The sequence below is a fragment of the Rutilus rutilus genome (assembly GCF_951802725.1).
Source record: "Rutilus rutilus genome assembly, chromosome: 1".
Lineage (NCBI taxonomy): Eukaryota > Metazoa > Chordata > Actinopteri > Cypriniformes > Leuciscidae > Rutilus > Rutilus rutilus.
This window is the reverse complement of record NC_140209.1, coordinates 1,307,501-1,324,608: the sequence shown is the minus strand read 5'-3', so window position 1 is coordinate 1,324,608 and position 17,108 is coordinate 1,307,501. Positions and strand designations below refer to the sequence as shown.

At 39.2% G+C, this 17,108-nt stretch overlaps 2 protein-coding genes across 2 annotated transcripts in view; one reads left to right on the top strand and one right to left on the bottom strand.

Moving 5' to 3' along the window:
- Positions 1 to 17,108, top strand: part of LOC311301705 (uncharacterized protein) — a 571,741-nt gene that overhangs the window by 487,310 nt on the left and 67,323 nt on the right. The window lies entirely within an intron of this gene.
- Positions 10,071 to 17,108, bottom strand: part of LOC311275974 (heme-binding protein 1-like) — a 9,916-nt gene continuing 2,878 nt past the window's right edge. The window contains exons 2-4 of the mRNA XM_084385354.1: positions 15,625 to 15,763; positions 15,038 to 15,218; positions 10,071 to 11,185 (exon numbers count right to left, since the gene is read on the bottom strand). Coding sequence (XP_084241480.1) covers positions 11,008 to 11,185; positions 15,038 to 15,218; positions 15,625 to 15,763 — 498 coding nt within the window. The 3' untranslated portion in view covers positions 10,071 to 11,007. The remainder of the gene's footprint in view (positions 11,186 to 15,037; positions 15,219 to 15,624; positions 15,764 to 17,108) is intronic.

Sequence of the window (17,108 nt, the reverse complement as noted above, 5' to 3'; positions counted from 1 at the left end):
ACACAGTCCTATATAAACAACAAGGTGTGTTAAGAAACAATGTGATACCACAAGTGTGGTCCCTGAGCACACACACACAACATGTGTCATCTTTAACACATCTCTTTGTAAAGTGTATAATCTGGCCGGCCTGACTCTGGATATAGCAGCTTTATTGATAGACTATTATTAGTGTAAATCTGGACCTGTGTTAAACAGTACGGGGACGCATTGCTGCCACATACATATTATTTTTCCACTCAGTTATGTCGTAATGACGAGATATTTTGACACTAAAACGACAAATGTTCTAGGCCTTATATAAGGACATGTGTAGTCATGTACAAAATATGCCTTTATCCACATAACATTTATATAGCCTATCATGTCTTTATGTTACGACCCTCCTATGACTCATACCTGTCTAACACATGTAACCATCTCAGACACACATCAACATATAACACTGAGTGAGATCGAGAGAAAACACGAGAGACCACTGAATATGAGTTTAATTAATATATAATGAATAAATATATACCATAACAAAAACCCATCCACAAAGGGGGAAACGGATTGTGCCAAACAAACGAAAGTAATATAAGCAAAAAGGTTATCTAACACATGTAACTTCTAACACTAAGATAAAAAAAACTAAACTAAACTACACTAGTTTAAAACTAAACTACACTAACTAATAAACTAAGCCCTAACTAGTGTTTTTATACAGACAAATTTAACTACGTGTGTACAATGTATGTCACGTGACAATCTCACCCACCTATCCCCTTCTCCTTTGCAGACCGCAACGCTCACAAATGAGAAGGTTTTGGACGCAGCCAAAACAAGGAACGATGAACATACATGTGAACAACGTAATGAAGATAAAACACACAAACAGTTTCTCCAACAAAAATGTCTTGTGTATAAAGCTCAATCTCCAACCTCTCTTAAGATAAAGGTTCTCTAATACCCTAAAAGGCTTTCAATCGCAAAGCAAAACTAAGACAAAGATCGTATCGCAAAACAAAGGTTCATAACAGAGGTTCTCTTTACAAAAGGTTCTCTCAATACAAAGGTTCTCTCTAGTCACACGTCGTCTTCTTCTAAGATTTAATGGCGGTCGGCAAACCAACTTAAAAGGTGCATTCCCCCCACCTACTGAAGTGGAGTGTGAAGCGGAAGTTTAAGCTAGATCTACGCTTTCAAAAAAACATAAGAGTTTACACAGAAGGGAGTTTTACATCCTATTAAATAATCCTGGTTCCTTTAAAAATATAAATAACTCATGATAAATTCTTGATTGTTTGGTGCCTTCTCTTAGGAGAACCTGAAGTGTCAGCTCATTGATTTCTATATTTCTTAAAGCGTGTCTTTAAAGTGGGACCGCTCTCTTTCATAGGCTTCACACTCTATAAGCACATGTTCAACAGTTTCAGCTAACCCACATTTATCTCTTCCTCGATTAACAAGCGAAACAGTTGTGCCAAAATTCTGAAAACAAATACAACACAATCTACAAACAAATAATGACCCTCATGCGCAGACAAATCACTTTGCATTCATTCAAATTCTGGTTGTCAAGTACAAGTCACTGATTTCTATTTGTGAATCATGAAGAGTCTGTTTGTGGATTTTAAATCTATTTGTAGATCGCATTTTACATTTGCGGATCATGAGGAGTTTGTTTGCAGATTTGGAATCTATTTACAGATTGTGTTTTACATTTGCAGATTATGAGGAGTTTGTTTGCAGATTTAAAATTTATTTGTAGATCTTGTTTGTGTTTACAAATTGTAATATGCATTTTTGACTCAGAGTCTCTTCATTTTCAATGATTATGGCATTATTTTGTCACAACAGCGAAAAAATAGTGTCAGAATTCTGAAAACAAATGTGACACAATCTACAAACAGAACATGATCTTCACCTGCAAACAAGTCACTTTACATTCATCCAAATTCTGGTTTTCAAGTACAAGTCACTGATATCTATTTATGAATCAGGATGTGTTTATTTGTGGATTTTTAATCTTTTTGTAGATCATGCTTTATATTTGTGGATCACAAAGAGTTTGTTTGAGGACTTTGTATCTATTTGTAGATCTTGTTTTACATTTGAGGATCATGAGGACTTTGTTTGCGGATTTGTAATCTATTTGTAGATTGTGCTTTGTATTTACAAGTTGTAATATCTATTTGTGACTTTTAGTCTGTCCATTTTCAATGGTAGAGACCGTATCACTGAGAAATCCTTCACCATTTCAACTATTTCACCAACGTCTGTTTTTGCATTTTTTGACACCAGTGACACACAGAGATCCGTTACAAATGTCCATATAGCGAGTATCTCTATGACTCCGAATTCGTCACTACATGCACTCAACACATCCAGAACTTTTCTGAGGATCACGCCGATCGGCTCTTTGCCGGTAAAAAACATGGGCGTTACATCGGTCCATGACTTTATCAAGCCTCTTACGACATCCATTTCATTTTTGAGATTTGTCACAAGTTTGCTATCCTGCGCACAATCGTTTTTCATACCACACGCAGCGTCGATAATCCTGTGCATCAAGCCAACCATCTGGCCTCTAAAATGATCTTTAAACATACTGTCTAGCATGTCTCTTAAACGACAGTCTTTGCCCGTGGCGCACTCACATGCCGGATGATACTTGTGCCCCACATCGCCAGAACTGGACGGGGAGTCGCTCTCCATCAGGTTTTGTGTCGCCATTTTTTCAACTTTTCAAATTTTTTCAAATTTTTCTGGAATGTTCCTGGAATCTCCTGAGTCCTTGCGGGACAATTATCCAAGCCTTGTGTTTTTGGGTCGGAAGTTTGCGTCAGGTTCAGGCAAACAGGACTTTCAACTTTTGTTGCAGTAGCACAGCAGTCCGCGGCTAGTAGAGCTAGAGTAGAGCTAGACCGTGCGATGTCCTGAAATATTTATCAGGTTGTCTAGGATGCACGGGGGCTGTCATCAGGAAAGCCGTAAATAACTATGTAAATTAAAGCCACATTGCATCAGAAGTAGCGTCATGGAAAAGTTATGCATATGCCACCAGAGAGAAGTTTATTATTTTCACTCAATCCAGTAACAAAATCTGATTAAACATATGCACGGTTGAATTGTTCACCATAAGTTCTGTAACACACATTTAGAAAGTAGCTAGGATGCGCATACTTTAAGTTAATGTACTTTAAGAATAATTTTGCGCAGGCTTTAAGTTAATTTGACCAACAAGATGTTAAAGTTCATAGACCTTTAGAGTATTGAGTGAAAATTAAAACGTGATAAATATCGCATCATTACCGAATTCATAACTTCAATATAACTTCAATAGTTATCAAGCACCAGCTGATTTAAGTTTTTCTTCAAACAAAAGTAATTTTCTGATAAATCATCGTACACCTACACGTGTTTTGTTGTATGCAGATTTTGAGGGTCGCTTATAGAAAGAGGCATCCTTGTCTTTATTTTTAAAAACAGAACCAGAGAACAGAGAACACGAAGCCTACGCTGCAAGCCTGTGTCTGCAAGAGACTGTTGCTTTCTTTGCTTAATACCAGACAGTATTCACCATGAGTTTTTCAATCCCGGGAATCAAATACGGTTTTAATGATGATTAACATTAGCCTGGCAAGCCAGACGTACATCAAGATGTTTAGTCTGGAAACTCACCATAGACACGGTCAATCTGATGGGCGGGATAAACGGCTGTCTTTCAAATTCCCTCTGCACGCAATAGGACAGCGCTTCAACCAAACCAGAGCGTTCTCCCACCAGCGGAGCTTAGTTGATAGATTCAACTTTTAAATCTGGCCGACAAAACTACGAACACATCTTCCTTTTTTTAAGAATGACTTAAGTGCCGTTCTTTGTTCTTTTCTCAAAGAAAAACTTAACTCCAACTCCTCCAGAGTTGCGGCCAAAGCCGATTCGAAAGACCGCTGTTCTCCATCCGCAGCAGCCATTCTTTGTTTTCAAGTGGCAGGTAACCGTCGCAACTCTGTCGTCATATGTTAAGCCCGCCCCCGCCTACTCTATACACGACGTGATTGGCCTGACCCAATTTAGGTTTTTGCAGCAAAAAGGTCTATTGAGAGTGTCTAGACCCACCCTGGCTGCAAAATAATTTTGCTGCCGCTAGGGTGCGTCTAGATTTCTAGGCTAGATTAACATATTAAACTGTAATATTAACCGCAATAGCACACGTGTGTGTAAAAGTACTTAGCAAACAGCTCATCACTGCATCATGGCTAAGGCCACACTTAATAAATATTTAATTTAATGGCTCTAGATTTCTTTTTATTTAATTTTTGTATTAGAGAAATTAGAGAAATTAGTATTATTTTGCTTTAAGGGAATTATGATTTTATCTGCTTATTTGTAAATTTCTGTGCATTTATTTTGTTTATTTTATATTATTTACCCAGAACAGTGCTGCGTTGTCTCTTTATGCGTGCATTAAAGATCAAAGAGTGACAAAGCCAATAATTATTCATTACTAAAGTGCACCCTATATGGGTTTGACAATGTATTACATTTTATATTTTTGTGTGTGTTTAAGTTTATTTTCATTATTTCCTTATGGTAAATGTGATTTCATAATCATAAACATATTATGTTTCTTGAGTTATGTATATAAATATATATTTGTTCTGGAAAATATGCAGTTGTTCTGTGATGAGTATGCCTTTAGTAGGAAGCACTTCTGTATTGTAGTCAACCACACTTGAAACCCCATATAAAGACACTTGAAATAATCATTGTAACCATATATAAAGGAAGTGGTTTAGAAAGAAGAACACTGCAATAGTTGTTGTAAAGTGGTTTATTGAGAAAATGGTTTATAAAGAAGAAAACACCACACTTAATGTTTCAAGCATTTATTAAGCAAATGGCATAGTAGAGTGAAACTGACCATGTATTAGAAAGAGCTTTGCTACACATTGAGAAACTAATGCACCGTTAGACGAGGCGCAGAAGAGGACACAGAGAAGAAGAGCCTGAAGAAGGAGAATGGAGAGACGAGAGGCTTTAAACAGATCTGAAGGGTTCAAGACTTTGGATTGGACACACTGTCTGTAAAGGACTGATGAATAAAGGAGGATTTCCTAAATGTTTGATGGACTCTAAAACTCTGTAATGAGAAGATCAGGCAGACGCTGACTCTCAAGGACGGCCTCTCCGGTACGTCTCTGATTTGTAAGAAGCTTGAGCTGAACTGACCCCACGGAGAAGTCTTCTGTGATCTAAATATTGTAATATGAAAATTCAGATGCTTATGATTTAGGACAGATTGGACTTACTTTACCTAACCTGAGAATAATCACAATAAGGGTAAAGGTGTTTAGAAATACACACACCAGATAAACATCTGAGACCCAGAATGCAGTGATGTGCTGATGTCCCATTTATTAGTTTTCCCTTCTTTCTTCTGCACTATTGTGACCTGTACCCTAGTGTTGCAGTCAATGAAATGACACTTTGTTGACTCTATGAGTGTTTTTGCCATTCTGTTTACCCCAAGGAGGGTTATTGCTGCTCTTATCCATGCTAGGCCTCATGGATGCGCAGGGAGTTTTTGCACAGAGTAGAACCATACCGCCAATCCAAACTGTGTGCTAATTGTCATTCGTATTTGACGATAGTGGTCCTGACAGAACTGATGTTAACAAGCAGAAAATCACAAATTTTACATCACCATTATGGAGATCAGTGTTTGCTTTAGTTGGGCTCTTGACCCTTACATTTTTTACTTTAGATTTAGTTTGGCTGCTGTAATTCAGTTATAACAGTGTAGTGCCTCTCTAGCGTGTTTGGCCGTAATGAGAGGTGGCTATCCTGAGTTCTTTAAATATCCAATCAATCAAATAAGTGAGGTTTCACTAATAAACTTATCAGTGTTTAACTTGTGAAGTGCTAAGTGAAAAACTAAAAACTAAGTGAAGTGAATACGAGTCCTTGTTGAACACTTTCACTAAACTGGTGCATTACATTAACATTAACCGTGTTCCTCTTTCAGCAAACCACACGCTCTCTCACTTCTTCGACGTTCTCTCCCACTTCCTTGTCCTTTGACCTCAACTGTGATTGGCTCATACGCAAAACTTTCAGAAATAAAATAAATCCACAAAAACATTTGTGTAACTCTTACTTCCTATTCTTACAGGCATATTTAAAGCATTTTCACAAATATTATTACGCAACAAATATTTTACATTTTAAATGCTGTATGCACTAAACCATGAACATTACACAATATGCATTTCTCTCATTGAGAAAAAAATCATAACTTAATGAATCTTAACTGTTTTAACCTTAAATTATATTTATTAAACTATGAAATTATGTATTCAAACTTGTATACCTTATACTAATGATTATATTTCAACAGGGTTTCAACTGCCAGATGGACAAATAGAAAAAGTGATCTGATGTTGGTTGTGTTGTAACCATCATTGTTGACCTGAATCACTGAACTCATTTAGAGACTAATCTCTGAGTTAGGTTTACTTTATTGATTATAGCAGCACTGTTCTTGCATAGCCTAATATATATTTGAGCATTTTCAATGTAAACCAATGGATTTTTTTCATTTAGACACACAGATATCAAGAATAAGCCTGTGAATCTCAACAATGGTGACAATTATAAAGCACGTTGCAGTGCATTCTGGGTACCACTAATCAAAACTCAATCATGCTCCCATCATGCATTGCTGCACAAATAAATAATTAGGTTAATTTTCTTGTTAATTTCCTTTATTCTTACTATTTTATTTTATTTCTGCTGTTTTTATGACTTTTTAGTCGCTTGTTTTCTAATGTTCAGAGTCGATCTGTTTATCTGAATATGCTGTTTGTCACTATTGCTGAGATTCATACACTGAATCTTGAGTCTGTGTGTGCCTACATGAAAGGTTTTTATATTTTGCATCAGAATAATTTAAGAAATCCTTTGAATTACATTGAAAATGCTAAAATTATTATACTGCACAAGGCCAGTGCGGCTCTAATCAATAAAGTAAATCTAACTCAGAGATCAGGCTCTAAATGAGTTCAGTGATTCAGGTCAAACAATTATTATGTTAAAATATAACCAACACCATCAGATCACCTTTTCTCTTTGTCCATCTAGCAGTTATAACTGAATTGTAGCCAAACGAAATCTAAAGTTAAAAATGTAAGGGGTCAAGAGCCCAACTAAAGCAAACACTGATCATCATAATGGTGACTCTCCATCAGTGGTTCTGCTCGTTAACATCAGGTGTCTTCAATAATGCTCAATCATCACTCAATTAATCACTTAATTGACTCATTGACTTTAACACTGTTTTAGTGTCACTTATAACACTCCTGAGGCTACGTCTACTTTAATCCGTATACATTTGCCTTTCGTTTATAAACGCTCTCCGTCCACACAGGCGTTTTTTCAGGCGTTTTTGGTCGTTTCAGTGTGGATGAGAAACTAGCCTGAAAACGCTAAATTCACCTTCACTGCGCATGCGTAAAACCCCACAAAACATCACTGATATGATTCAGATGGAAAAATAAATAATGAAGTTATCGCGCAATTCTTCTGACAGGATAATTTCATTTAGTAAAACATCTCACATTCACTGATGCGGTCCAGGTCGCACGCAGTCACCATATGTTTGGTCTAAAACGCTAAAACTGCTCTCATGAACAGCAGATGTGAGTAAATTCTGTCATCTTTAAAGGACTGTGATATGAAGAGTGTGCAATGTAGAATATTTTTAGCAACAGTGTGAAAGTGAACAGCACATAACAGGCACAATACTGGTATAAACATTAATATCTGTTGGTACAATATGCGTCACATGACTAAACTTACGTCATCGTTTTTAAACACCACCGGTTTCTCAGTCCACACTACAGTCCACACTACAGTCCACACTACAACGTGAAAACGGCGTTTTAGTGGACATGGCCTGAGAGTGTGGATTATGTAAACACTGAGCAGTGTTAATTTAACACTGGGGATTTTGCTGTGTGCATTTACCAGAATGATCAGAACTAAATCTGAAAATAAAGTTGCACATAAAACACAAAGGACCTCATATATAAGACGTTTGAGCACAGATTTGATCTTAAAGTGTGTTGTAAGATATTCTGTCCTATGTGCCTCATTCCAGTCCTCAGAATCAGCAGTTGAAAGAACAATGACCCAGCGCTGAGGCAGAAAGTTATCTCTCAACTTTATTGGCACTTTTTTCTGATCATTTATAGTAAAAATATGAGGGGAGTTACGATTCTTTGGTTTGGTGTCTATGAAGGGGGACTTGAGTCTTGTTCACATGGCTAATGCAGAGCCTCTGTTATATTCTGTTCTCCAGCGCTTTAGAGTAACCCTTTCCTCCAGGGTTTGGGCAATAGGGAGTCAGGGAAGATCTTCTTCTGTGAGCGGTCAGTCAGATCTGCATGTGGTGTGTTAGTTTGGCCGTTCCCCCTCCCGAAGCCTTTCTGTGCTCCTAATACATTTCTTTTTCACTATAGATTACATTTGCAGGTGATTTTATGGTGCTGGGAAAACGAGAAGCTCCGTGAAAATGGCCACTTCATATGCTTAAGTTTTAGTATAACTTTTATAGTATAGTTCATATTTATGGATATAATCGTAAATCTGATAATGACCAGTTATTATGTTTGTTGGAGGAAAGGCTTATACACTGGTTATCCACATTTCCTGATTTTGATGTTGTTTTGAATGAATCTATAGACAGATGACAACCTTCAAATGTAAAAACTAATTTAAAATAGTTTAAAACAGATTTGATCTGACTGATATATGGACAGAATGATATTGTGTAAACTTCATAGAGTGACAAGGATGGCTCTACATGTTCTAGGGTTGATTTCTGGCTTGTCTCTGACCATTTTGATAAGAACAATATTTATGTTAATATAAATGTTATTACTGAGAACAGGCGCGCTCAACTCCCAAACCGTTTATGGGTGCGAGTTATACAGAAGTTTTTAATCCTCTCTTAAAACCTACTTTTTTTCTTTAGCTTTTAATACATTGTGAGCTTTTGTCATGGATGTGTGGTTATGTCCTTGTTCTGTATCCTGTGTATTGTTCAGCACTTTGGTCAGCCCTGTTTGCTGTTTTTAAATGTGCTATATAAATAAATACAAACTTGAAACTTGAAACAAACTGATAGTTCTTTTAAACCTGAATATATTGTGTATAAGTATTGTAAGAATTATACATTACATATATATTTATAATACATTAAATAATTATATTACTACATATAATTGTAAGAATTGTAAACTTTAAGCTTAATTTCACTTAAATTTTACATTTACTGAACATCGTGTTACTGCTAATAGTTCATTGACCCATTGTGCGGACAATCCCATCAATCTGAGAGTCATAAAGTCATAAATATGACATTACTTACCATGAGATTAGTGAAAACACAATGATGTAAAATAAAAAGGCGACAGCGACCCGTATTTATACAAGTTAACGTTAGCCTGAAATACGTTAAGGCAAATAACAGTAATCGAACACTAATGAAAAGAACATCAAATAAAACAACATCGCTGTAACTTCATACTCAAGCTACATACATATGTTGGTGTGTTATATACATGTATAAATGCACACACACACACACACAGTCATCAGGATTAGAAACTGAGCAGGAAGAAATACAGGTGTTAATTTCACTCTCGCTGGTTAAATATTAAAGTGAGAGAGAGTGTATCTATGAAAACTGCTGCTTTCATCACAGAATCAGAAGAAAAGAGTCGCTGGGATCCAGTCCGTGATCCAGTCCGAAAACCTGCATATTCTCTCGGTGTTCTAGTGTTTCTGTTCAGACACACACACTGCAGATCATGTTTCACGTTACAGCTCTTCACACACTATAAATGACACAAGCGATGGTGTCAGTCAGAGAAACTCCAGCGACAGGTGAGCGCTGATGTCATCAGTGTGTTCTTCATCATCATCCTCATCATCAGAAGTGGACAGTAACAGAGCACATGTACTGGAGTGTGTGGTGTTCTCTGGTTTACTGCGTGAGTTAAAGCACAGAAACACCCGTGGACTCTTCGTCTGGTCTTTATTCCCCAGCCCAACAGCGCCGCCTCATGGCCAGACACAGTACTGAGGGCTCACACCATGGAGAACATTGTTTTGTTTTTACTACATGATTATCCGACAAGTACTGCACTAAAGTACACTTTTAGAGTATCTGTACTTTACTTGAGTATTATTGTTTTCTGGAAACTTTTTACTGTAACTTCACTACATGTGAAGACAAATATATCGTACTTATTACTGCATTTCTGTCAAGGTCCTTGAGTAGAAAGTACGTCAGTCGGGATCATTTTGGCTGCAGGGGTTACATTTTGGTTGGAAATGAAAGTTGGGTTGACGTCGGGTTGTATCATCATCATCTTCATCATCAGTTGTGGTCATTAAGCGTCAGCTGCTCCTTTAACTCGTCTGTGGTTGTAACTATGATGACGTTACTTACATGATCAGAGACACAGTGGACAGACTTTACCCAGTGGTGTTTAATATCTGTTATAAATGTAGTAAATCTGTTTAATGTCTGTACAGTTTCAGTTGTTATTAGTTAGAGTTGCAGTGGCACCTGTGTGTGTGTGTGTGTTGAAGCCTTGAAGTTTGATGGTTTATAGATGGAGAGTAGGACAGACAGATAGATAGATGGATGGATGGACAAATATTACAATAATACATTTAAATAATATAACAAACACCTTTTCACAACATCAAGTAGTTACTGAACTGATTCAAAGTGAATAACGACACAATTTTCAACCGTAGAGCTGAAACTGAATTCATAATTGATGAACTTTGCAACACCGACACAGTTTTATTGAACTGAACTGAATAACAACAATATTGTCTTCATAGAGCTGCTTTACAACAGAATTAGCCTGTGTGTCATCACTGGTTCTGTCTATTACTGTGACGATCTGTCCTGTGTAAAGCGCTGTCGAAGCGAAGAGTTTCTCAGGGCTCGTCCTGCAGAAACCAGACCTCATTTCTCCGCCCGTAGGGTTTGATTGGCGGGTCGTAGCTGCAGCACAGGTACTGCTTGCGCTGGAAGGGGGCGGAGTCTCCCAGCGTGACCGTCAGACGCGACGCCTCCGCGCGGAACTCGCTCTCTCCTGCGAACCCCCCGAACTGCCTGCAGGGGGAGACAGAGGCACGGTTACAGCAAGAACGATAATAAGAACGATAACTATAACTATATTTACCTCCACACCAACGAACGATAACGTCTTTTTATTCTAAGCATGCGCGCTGTGGTTTCAAAGTAGCGAAAAACAGGTGATTTTATGTACACAATATCCTTAAAAGACGAGAGGAGTCGGGAGAATCCGTCACTCTGATTAGAGTTGTCGTCTTTTGACAAATTGTATTCATACTTTGGAATGAATCAATATGTTGCATTTACACGTCTTTTACCAGCAGATGTCCTCAGCATGCTACGCTTCGAGCGCATCTAAACAGTGAATCGAGCTAGTCTAGTGTAATCCATCTAATCTAACAGTGAATTTACCTGACGAAGTCAATAGTGGAATAAAAACAACGCCTAGTCAACACCTTTATATATATATATATATATATATATATACACAACGCCTTTTTCACTGCAACTTCAAAGGAAGCAATACAATGTTGTCGCTGCATACCTGAGGTAAACTAGCACTGCACACCTGAGGTAAACTAGCACTGCGTTCCTGAGGTAAACTAGCACTGCATACCTGAGGTAAACTAGCGCTGCGTTCCTGAGGTAAACTAGCACTGCATACCTGAGGTAAACTAGCACTGCGTTCCTGAGGTAAGCTAGCGCTGCGTACCTGAGGTAAACTAGCACTGCGTTCCTGAGGTAAACTAGCGCTGCATACCTGAGGTAAACTAGCACTGCACACCTGAGGTAAACTAGCGCTGCGTTCCTGAGGTAAACTAGCACTGCATACCTGAGGTAAACTAGCGCTGCGTTCCTGAGGTAAACTAGCGCTGCATACCTGAGGTAAACTAGCACTGCGTTCCTGAGGTAAGCTAGCGCTGCATACCTGAGGTAAACTAGCACTGCGTTCCTGAGGTAAACTAGCGCTGCATACCTGAGGTAAACTAGCGCTGCGTTCCTGAGGTAAACTAGAGCTGCATACCTGAGGTAAACTAGCGCTGCGTTCCTGAGGTAAACTAGCACTGCGTTCCTGAGGTAAGCTAGCGCTGCGTACCTGAGGTAAACTATACCTCATACCGGTACGGTACCTTTTGACTTTAAACTTGCCACAGTGCGACCCCATCTTAAAAAAACAAGTCTGGACTCTAAATTGTTGGCTAACTTTCGACCTATTTCAAATCTACCTTTTTTATCTAAGATTCTAGAGAAAACTGTTTTAAATCAACTTCAGTCTTATTTGACTATCAATTCTATTCATGAAAAATTTCAATCTGGTTTTAAATCCCGTCACAGTACTGAGACAGCGCTCTTAAGAGTTTTAAATGATATCATGTTAACCACTGACTCTGGGCAGTCTATGGCTCTGGTTTTGTTAGACCTCAGTTCTGCCTTTGATTTGGTTAACCATGACATTCTTATATCACGCCTTGAAACATGTGTTGGTCTTCGTGGCACAGTATTACAGTGGTTTCGGTCGTACCTCTCTGATAGGAGGTATGTTGTCAATATTGGACACCATTCTTCCTCTGAAACGACGTTAAATTCTGGTGTTCCCCAGGGTTCAATTCTTGGTCCTGTACTGTTCTCCCTATATATGCTTCCACTAGGGTGTATTTTTAACAAGTGTGGGGTCTCTTTTCATTTGTATGCAGATGACACCCAGATTTATATCCCTTTGAAGCATGATGATAGGCTGGCATTACAGCCTATCATGGATTGTTTGGAAGAACTAAAACTCTGGCTTGGGACCAACTTCCTAAGCCTGAATGAGAGTAAAACCGAATTTATTATGTTTGGTTCAAATGGACACTATGTACATGATCCTGCATTTGCATCTTTGTCGCTTTATAGTACCACGTGTGTCAGAAACTTGGGTGTTTGGTTTGATATTAATCTTAAATTTGATAAGCAGATAAGTACTGTGATTAAGTCGTGCTTTTATCATCTTCGTCTTCTGTCAAAGGTGAAGCCTTTTCTTTCCCTTAAGAAATTCGAAACGGTCATGCATGCTTTTGTTACATCACGACTGGACTATTGTAACTCATTGTACATCGGTGCTCCACAGGCTTGTGTTGCACGTCTACAGTTGGTTCAGAATGCAGCGGCTCGGCTTCTTTATGGGAAGCGTAAATATGAATCTGTCACGCTGATCTTGATCTCACTACATTGGCTGCCGGTCAAATATAGAATTGATTTTAAAATTCTATTGTTTGTTTTTAAATCCATTCATAATGAGGCACCACAGTATTTGTCAGACCTGCTACACCCTTACGCTCAGTCAAGGTCACTTAGATCAGCTAATTCTGGTCTATTGCAAGTTCCGAGGACTAGATTAAAAAATAGAGGAGATTGTGCCTTTTCTGCCATCGGCCCTAAATTATGGAATAGTCTCCCGGTCCATATCAGAATCGCCCCAACTCTATCGACCTTTAAGTCTACCCTTAAGACTTATTTCTTTTCTTTGGCGTTTAATACATTTTGACTCATTGTTTTATGATTTTACTTTCGTGTGTTATACCCATTCTATAACTGGTGTTTATAAATTGTAAAATGTCTATTTTTACATTTTATTATTACTAGTCTTTTTATTATTTTCTTTTTTCTCTCTCTGTGTGTACAGCACTTTGGTCAACTTCGGTTGTTTTTAAATTGTGCTTTATAAATAAACATTGTATTGTATTGTATTGTAAACTAGCGCTGCGTACCTGACGTAAACTAGCACTGCGTTCCTGAGGTAAGCTAGCGCTGCGTACCTGAGGTAAACTAGCGCTGCACACCTGAGGTAAACTAGTGCGTTCCTGAGGTAAACTAGAGCTGCATACCTGAGGTAAACTAGCGCTGCGTTCCTGAGGTAAACTAGCGCTGCGTACCTGAGGTAAACTAGCGCTGGGTACCTGAGGTAAACTAGCGCTGCACACCTGAGGTAAACTAGTGCGTTCCTGAGGTAAACTAGCGCTGCATACCTGAGGTAAACTAGCGCTGCATACCTGAGGTAAACTAGCGCTGCGTACCTGAGGTAAACTAGCGCTGGGTACCTGAGGTAAACTAGCGCTGCATACCTGAGGTAAACTAGCGCTGCGTTCCTGAGGTAAACTAGCGCTGCATACCTGAGGTAAACTAGCGCTGCGTTCCTGAGGTAAACTAGCGCTGCGTACCTGAGGTAAACTAGCGCTGCGTACCTGAGGTAAACTAGCGCTGCGTACCTGAGGTAAACTAGCGCTGCGTACCTGAGGTAAACTAGAGCTGCATACCTGAGGTAAACTAGCGCTGCGTTCCTGAGGTAAACTAGCGCTGCATACCTGAGGTAAACTAGCACTGCATACCTGAGGTAAAGTAGCGCTGCATCCTGAGGTAAACTAGCGCTGCACACCTGAGGTAAACTAGCGCTGCACACCTGAGGTAAACTAGCGCTGCATACCTGAGATAGTTTTGTTACACTGTTTGCTAGCATGCATAATGTTTTTTAACGTATCCTTGAAAAGGGGGCTTGACTTGTCAAACATTGCTGGATTTTTCTGTAACTCGACGATTAACTTCTCTACAATTTCGTCTGCCATTTTAACTGTGCGAGCCCTTTATATTCGAGTGGATTCTGATTGGCTTGTCAGTGTTTTATCGTTCGACAGCTTGAAAAAAATCATTCTGAAAGCGATCCCAACGCTATCGTCCCTCATGTCTTTCTCGTTATAGTTGTGGTATGAACTCTGCCATTCTTTAATATGGAGAATGATTTTTAGAACTATAGCGCTATCTCTATAGTTATCGTCGTTGGTGTGAACGGGCCTTTAGCTCGTAGCGTCGCCGCTAGAGAACGGCCACTGGACACTGGTGTGTGTGTTTACGCACAGGACGTATACGGTCATCCCGGGCCGGTCCTCGATCCGCAGGGAACTGTCCGTCGGGGTTGGCGGGCTGATCTGGAAGCTTGACGGGATACGCAGAGCGGCGACCAGACGGCGGTTCAGCGAGCCGTCGTCACGAGGAAAGACGGTGAAGATGACGGGGACTGGCGTGTTCATGACCTCACCTGCGCCACAGAGATACACACACCTGCTGAAACTCTACGGACAGCACGACACACGCTCCTCAGGCTCTAGTCAGCACGTACTGACTAACATAAATAAATAGGAGCATTTTGATAAATATATGCAGTATATTACATTAACCTGTAATCCTGTAACCTGTAGTCAATCATTACATGCCTTAAACATGGTTTGTCTGAAAGCTAATTAAAAACACCACAGTGATTTTTGTGGTGATTTTCACCCCAGGGGGATTTTAAATGTTTGTATAAACCTTTTTATTTTAGTGTTAAAATAACTATTTTATTTTGCAAAAGTTGTTAAAAATATATATATGATAGAAACAAGCTTCCACAGAGCGCTGACGCTCCATTGGCTGTGCGTCTGTGTGCAGGGCTCTGATTGGCTCACCTTGTCCGTTGCCGCCGCTCATGTAGGTGAGGAGCCTCCGCTGCAGCTCACCTGACACCTGGTCGAAGCTCCGCCCCTCCAGACTCAAGCACACGTACTTGCACGCATCGTAGCGGCGCACCTCGTAACTCACACCATCCTGATGACACACACACACACACACACACAGACAGACTGTGAGCGGTGAGTCAGTTTTCATGTGTTCAGTTCCAGCAGAAGAAACGCCTTCAGCCACACACACACACACACACACACACACACACACACATCATGTCTCACACATCTACAGAAACAGCCCATAATCTGGAATCCATAGCAACAGTGACACCCCATCCCATAATACTCACACAGTATGCGCTGTAATTATGGTCTGTCTAGGTGTCAGTTGGACTCTGTAATTAATGCTGCTTTGCTAATATTAGCTGATGTGTGTTTAATTATTCATATTTGACTGTGTGTCGCAGGTCTCGCACTCAGCCCTGTGTGTGTGTTGTGTGTGTGTGTGTATGCGTCAGTTGTAATTAAGAGCATTTTAACGACTCAGATCTCATGACTGTGTGACATTTCAGCTCATCTCTGAGATTCATTGTGACGTGACATGAGCACACGCGTGTAAATGACTGCATTAAACATGTAAAAGTCTCCTTCTCAGAAACACCCTATCCAGACACAATGACGTTTACAGTTTTAAATGGAAATTAGCTGAATGTTTAACTGTCATGAACATCCAGACCAAACGATATTTAAAACTTAATCTGCATACATTAAACTACAATTAACTACAACAAATAATAACATGATATACTTACAGCTGTTCTTAATCATTTCAATGAATTATTATTATTATTATTTCACGTATATAATAATATAATACCACAGTGACAGTGAAAAACAATAAAGATCCTTCAACAGGCCTGATTTTCTGTAGGTAAAATATAAAATATCTTTCTTTTGATTTTGGGATGAAATAAGAGCCAGAACATGATCTCAGTTTCATATGGTGACGCTTGTTACTAAAGCTTTTAGTTTTTGTTTTTGTAACACAAAAACTACCCAAACACTGGGTTGTTACGTCTGATCCAGGATCTGTGTTACACAAAAACTACACAAACACTAGGTTGTTACGTCTGATCCAGGAGCTGGGTAACACAAAAACTACCCAAAAACTGTGTTGTTACGTCTGACCCAGGATCTGGGTAACACAAAAACTACCCAAAAACTGTGTTGTTACGTCTGACCCAGGATCTGTGTTATACAAAAACTACCCAAACACTGGGTTGTAACGTCTGACCCAGGATCTGGGTAACACAAAAACTACCCAAACACTGGGTTGTTACGTCTGACCCAGGATCTGTGTTACACAAAAACTACCCAAACACTGGGTTGTAACGTCTGATCCAGGAGCTGGGTAACACAAAAACTACCCAAAAACTGTGTTGTTACGTCTGACCCAGGATCTGGGTAACACAAAAACTACCCAAAAA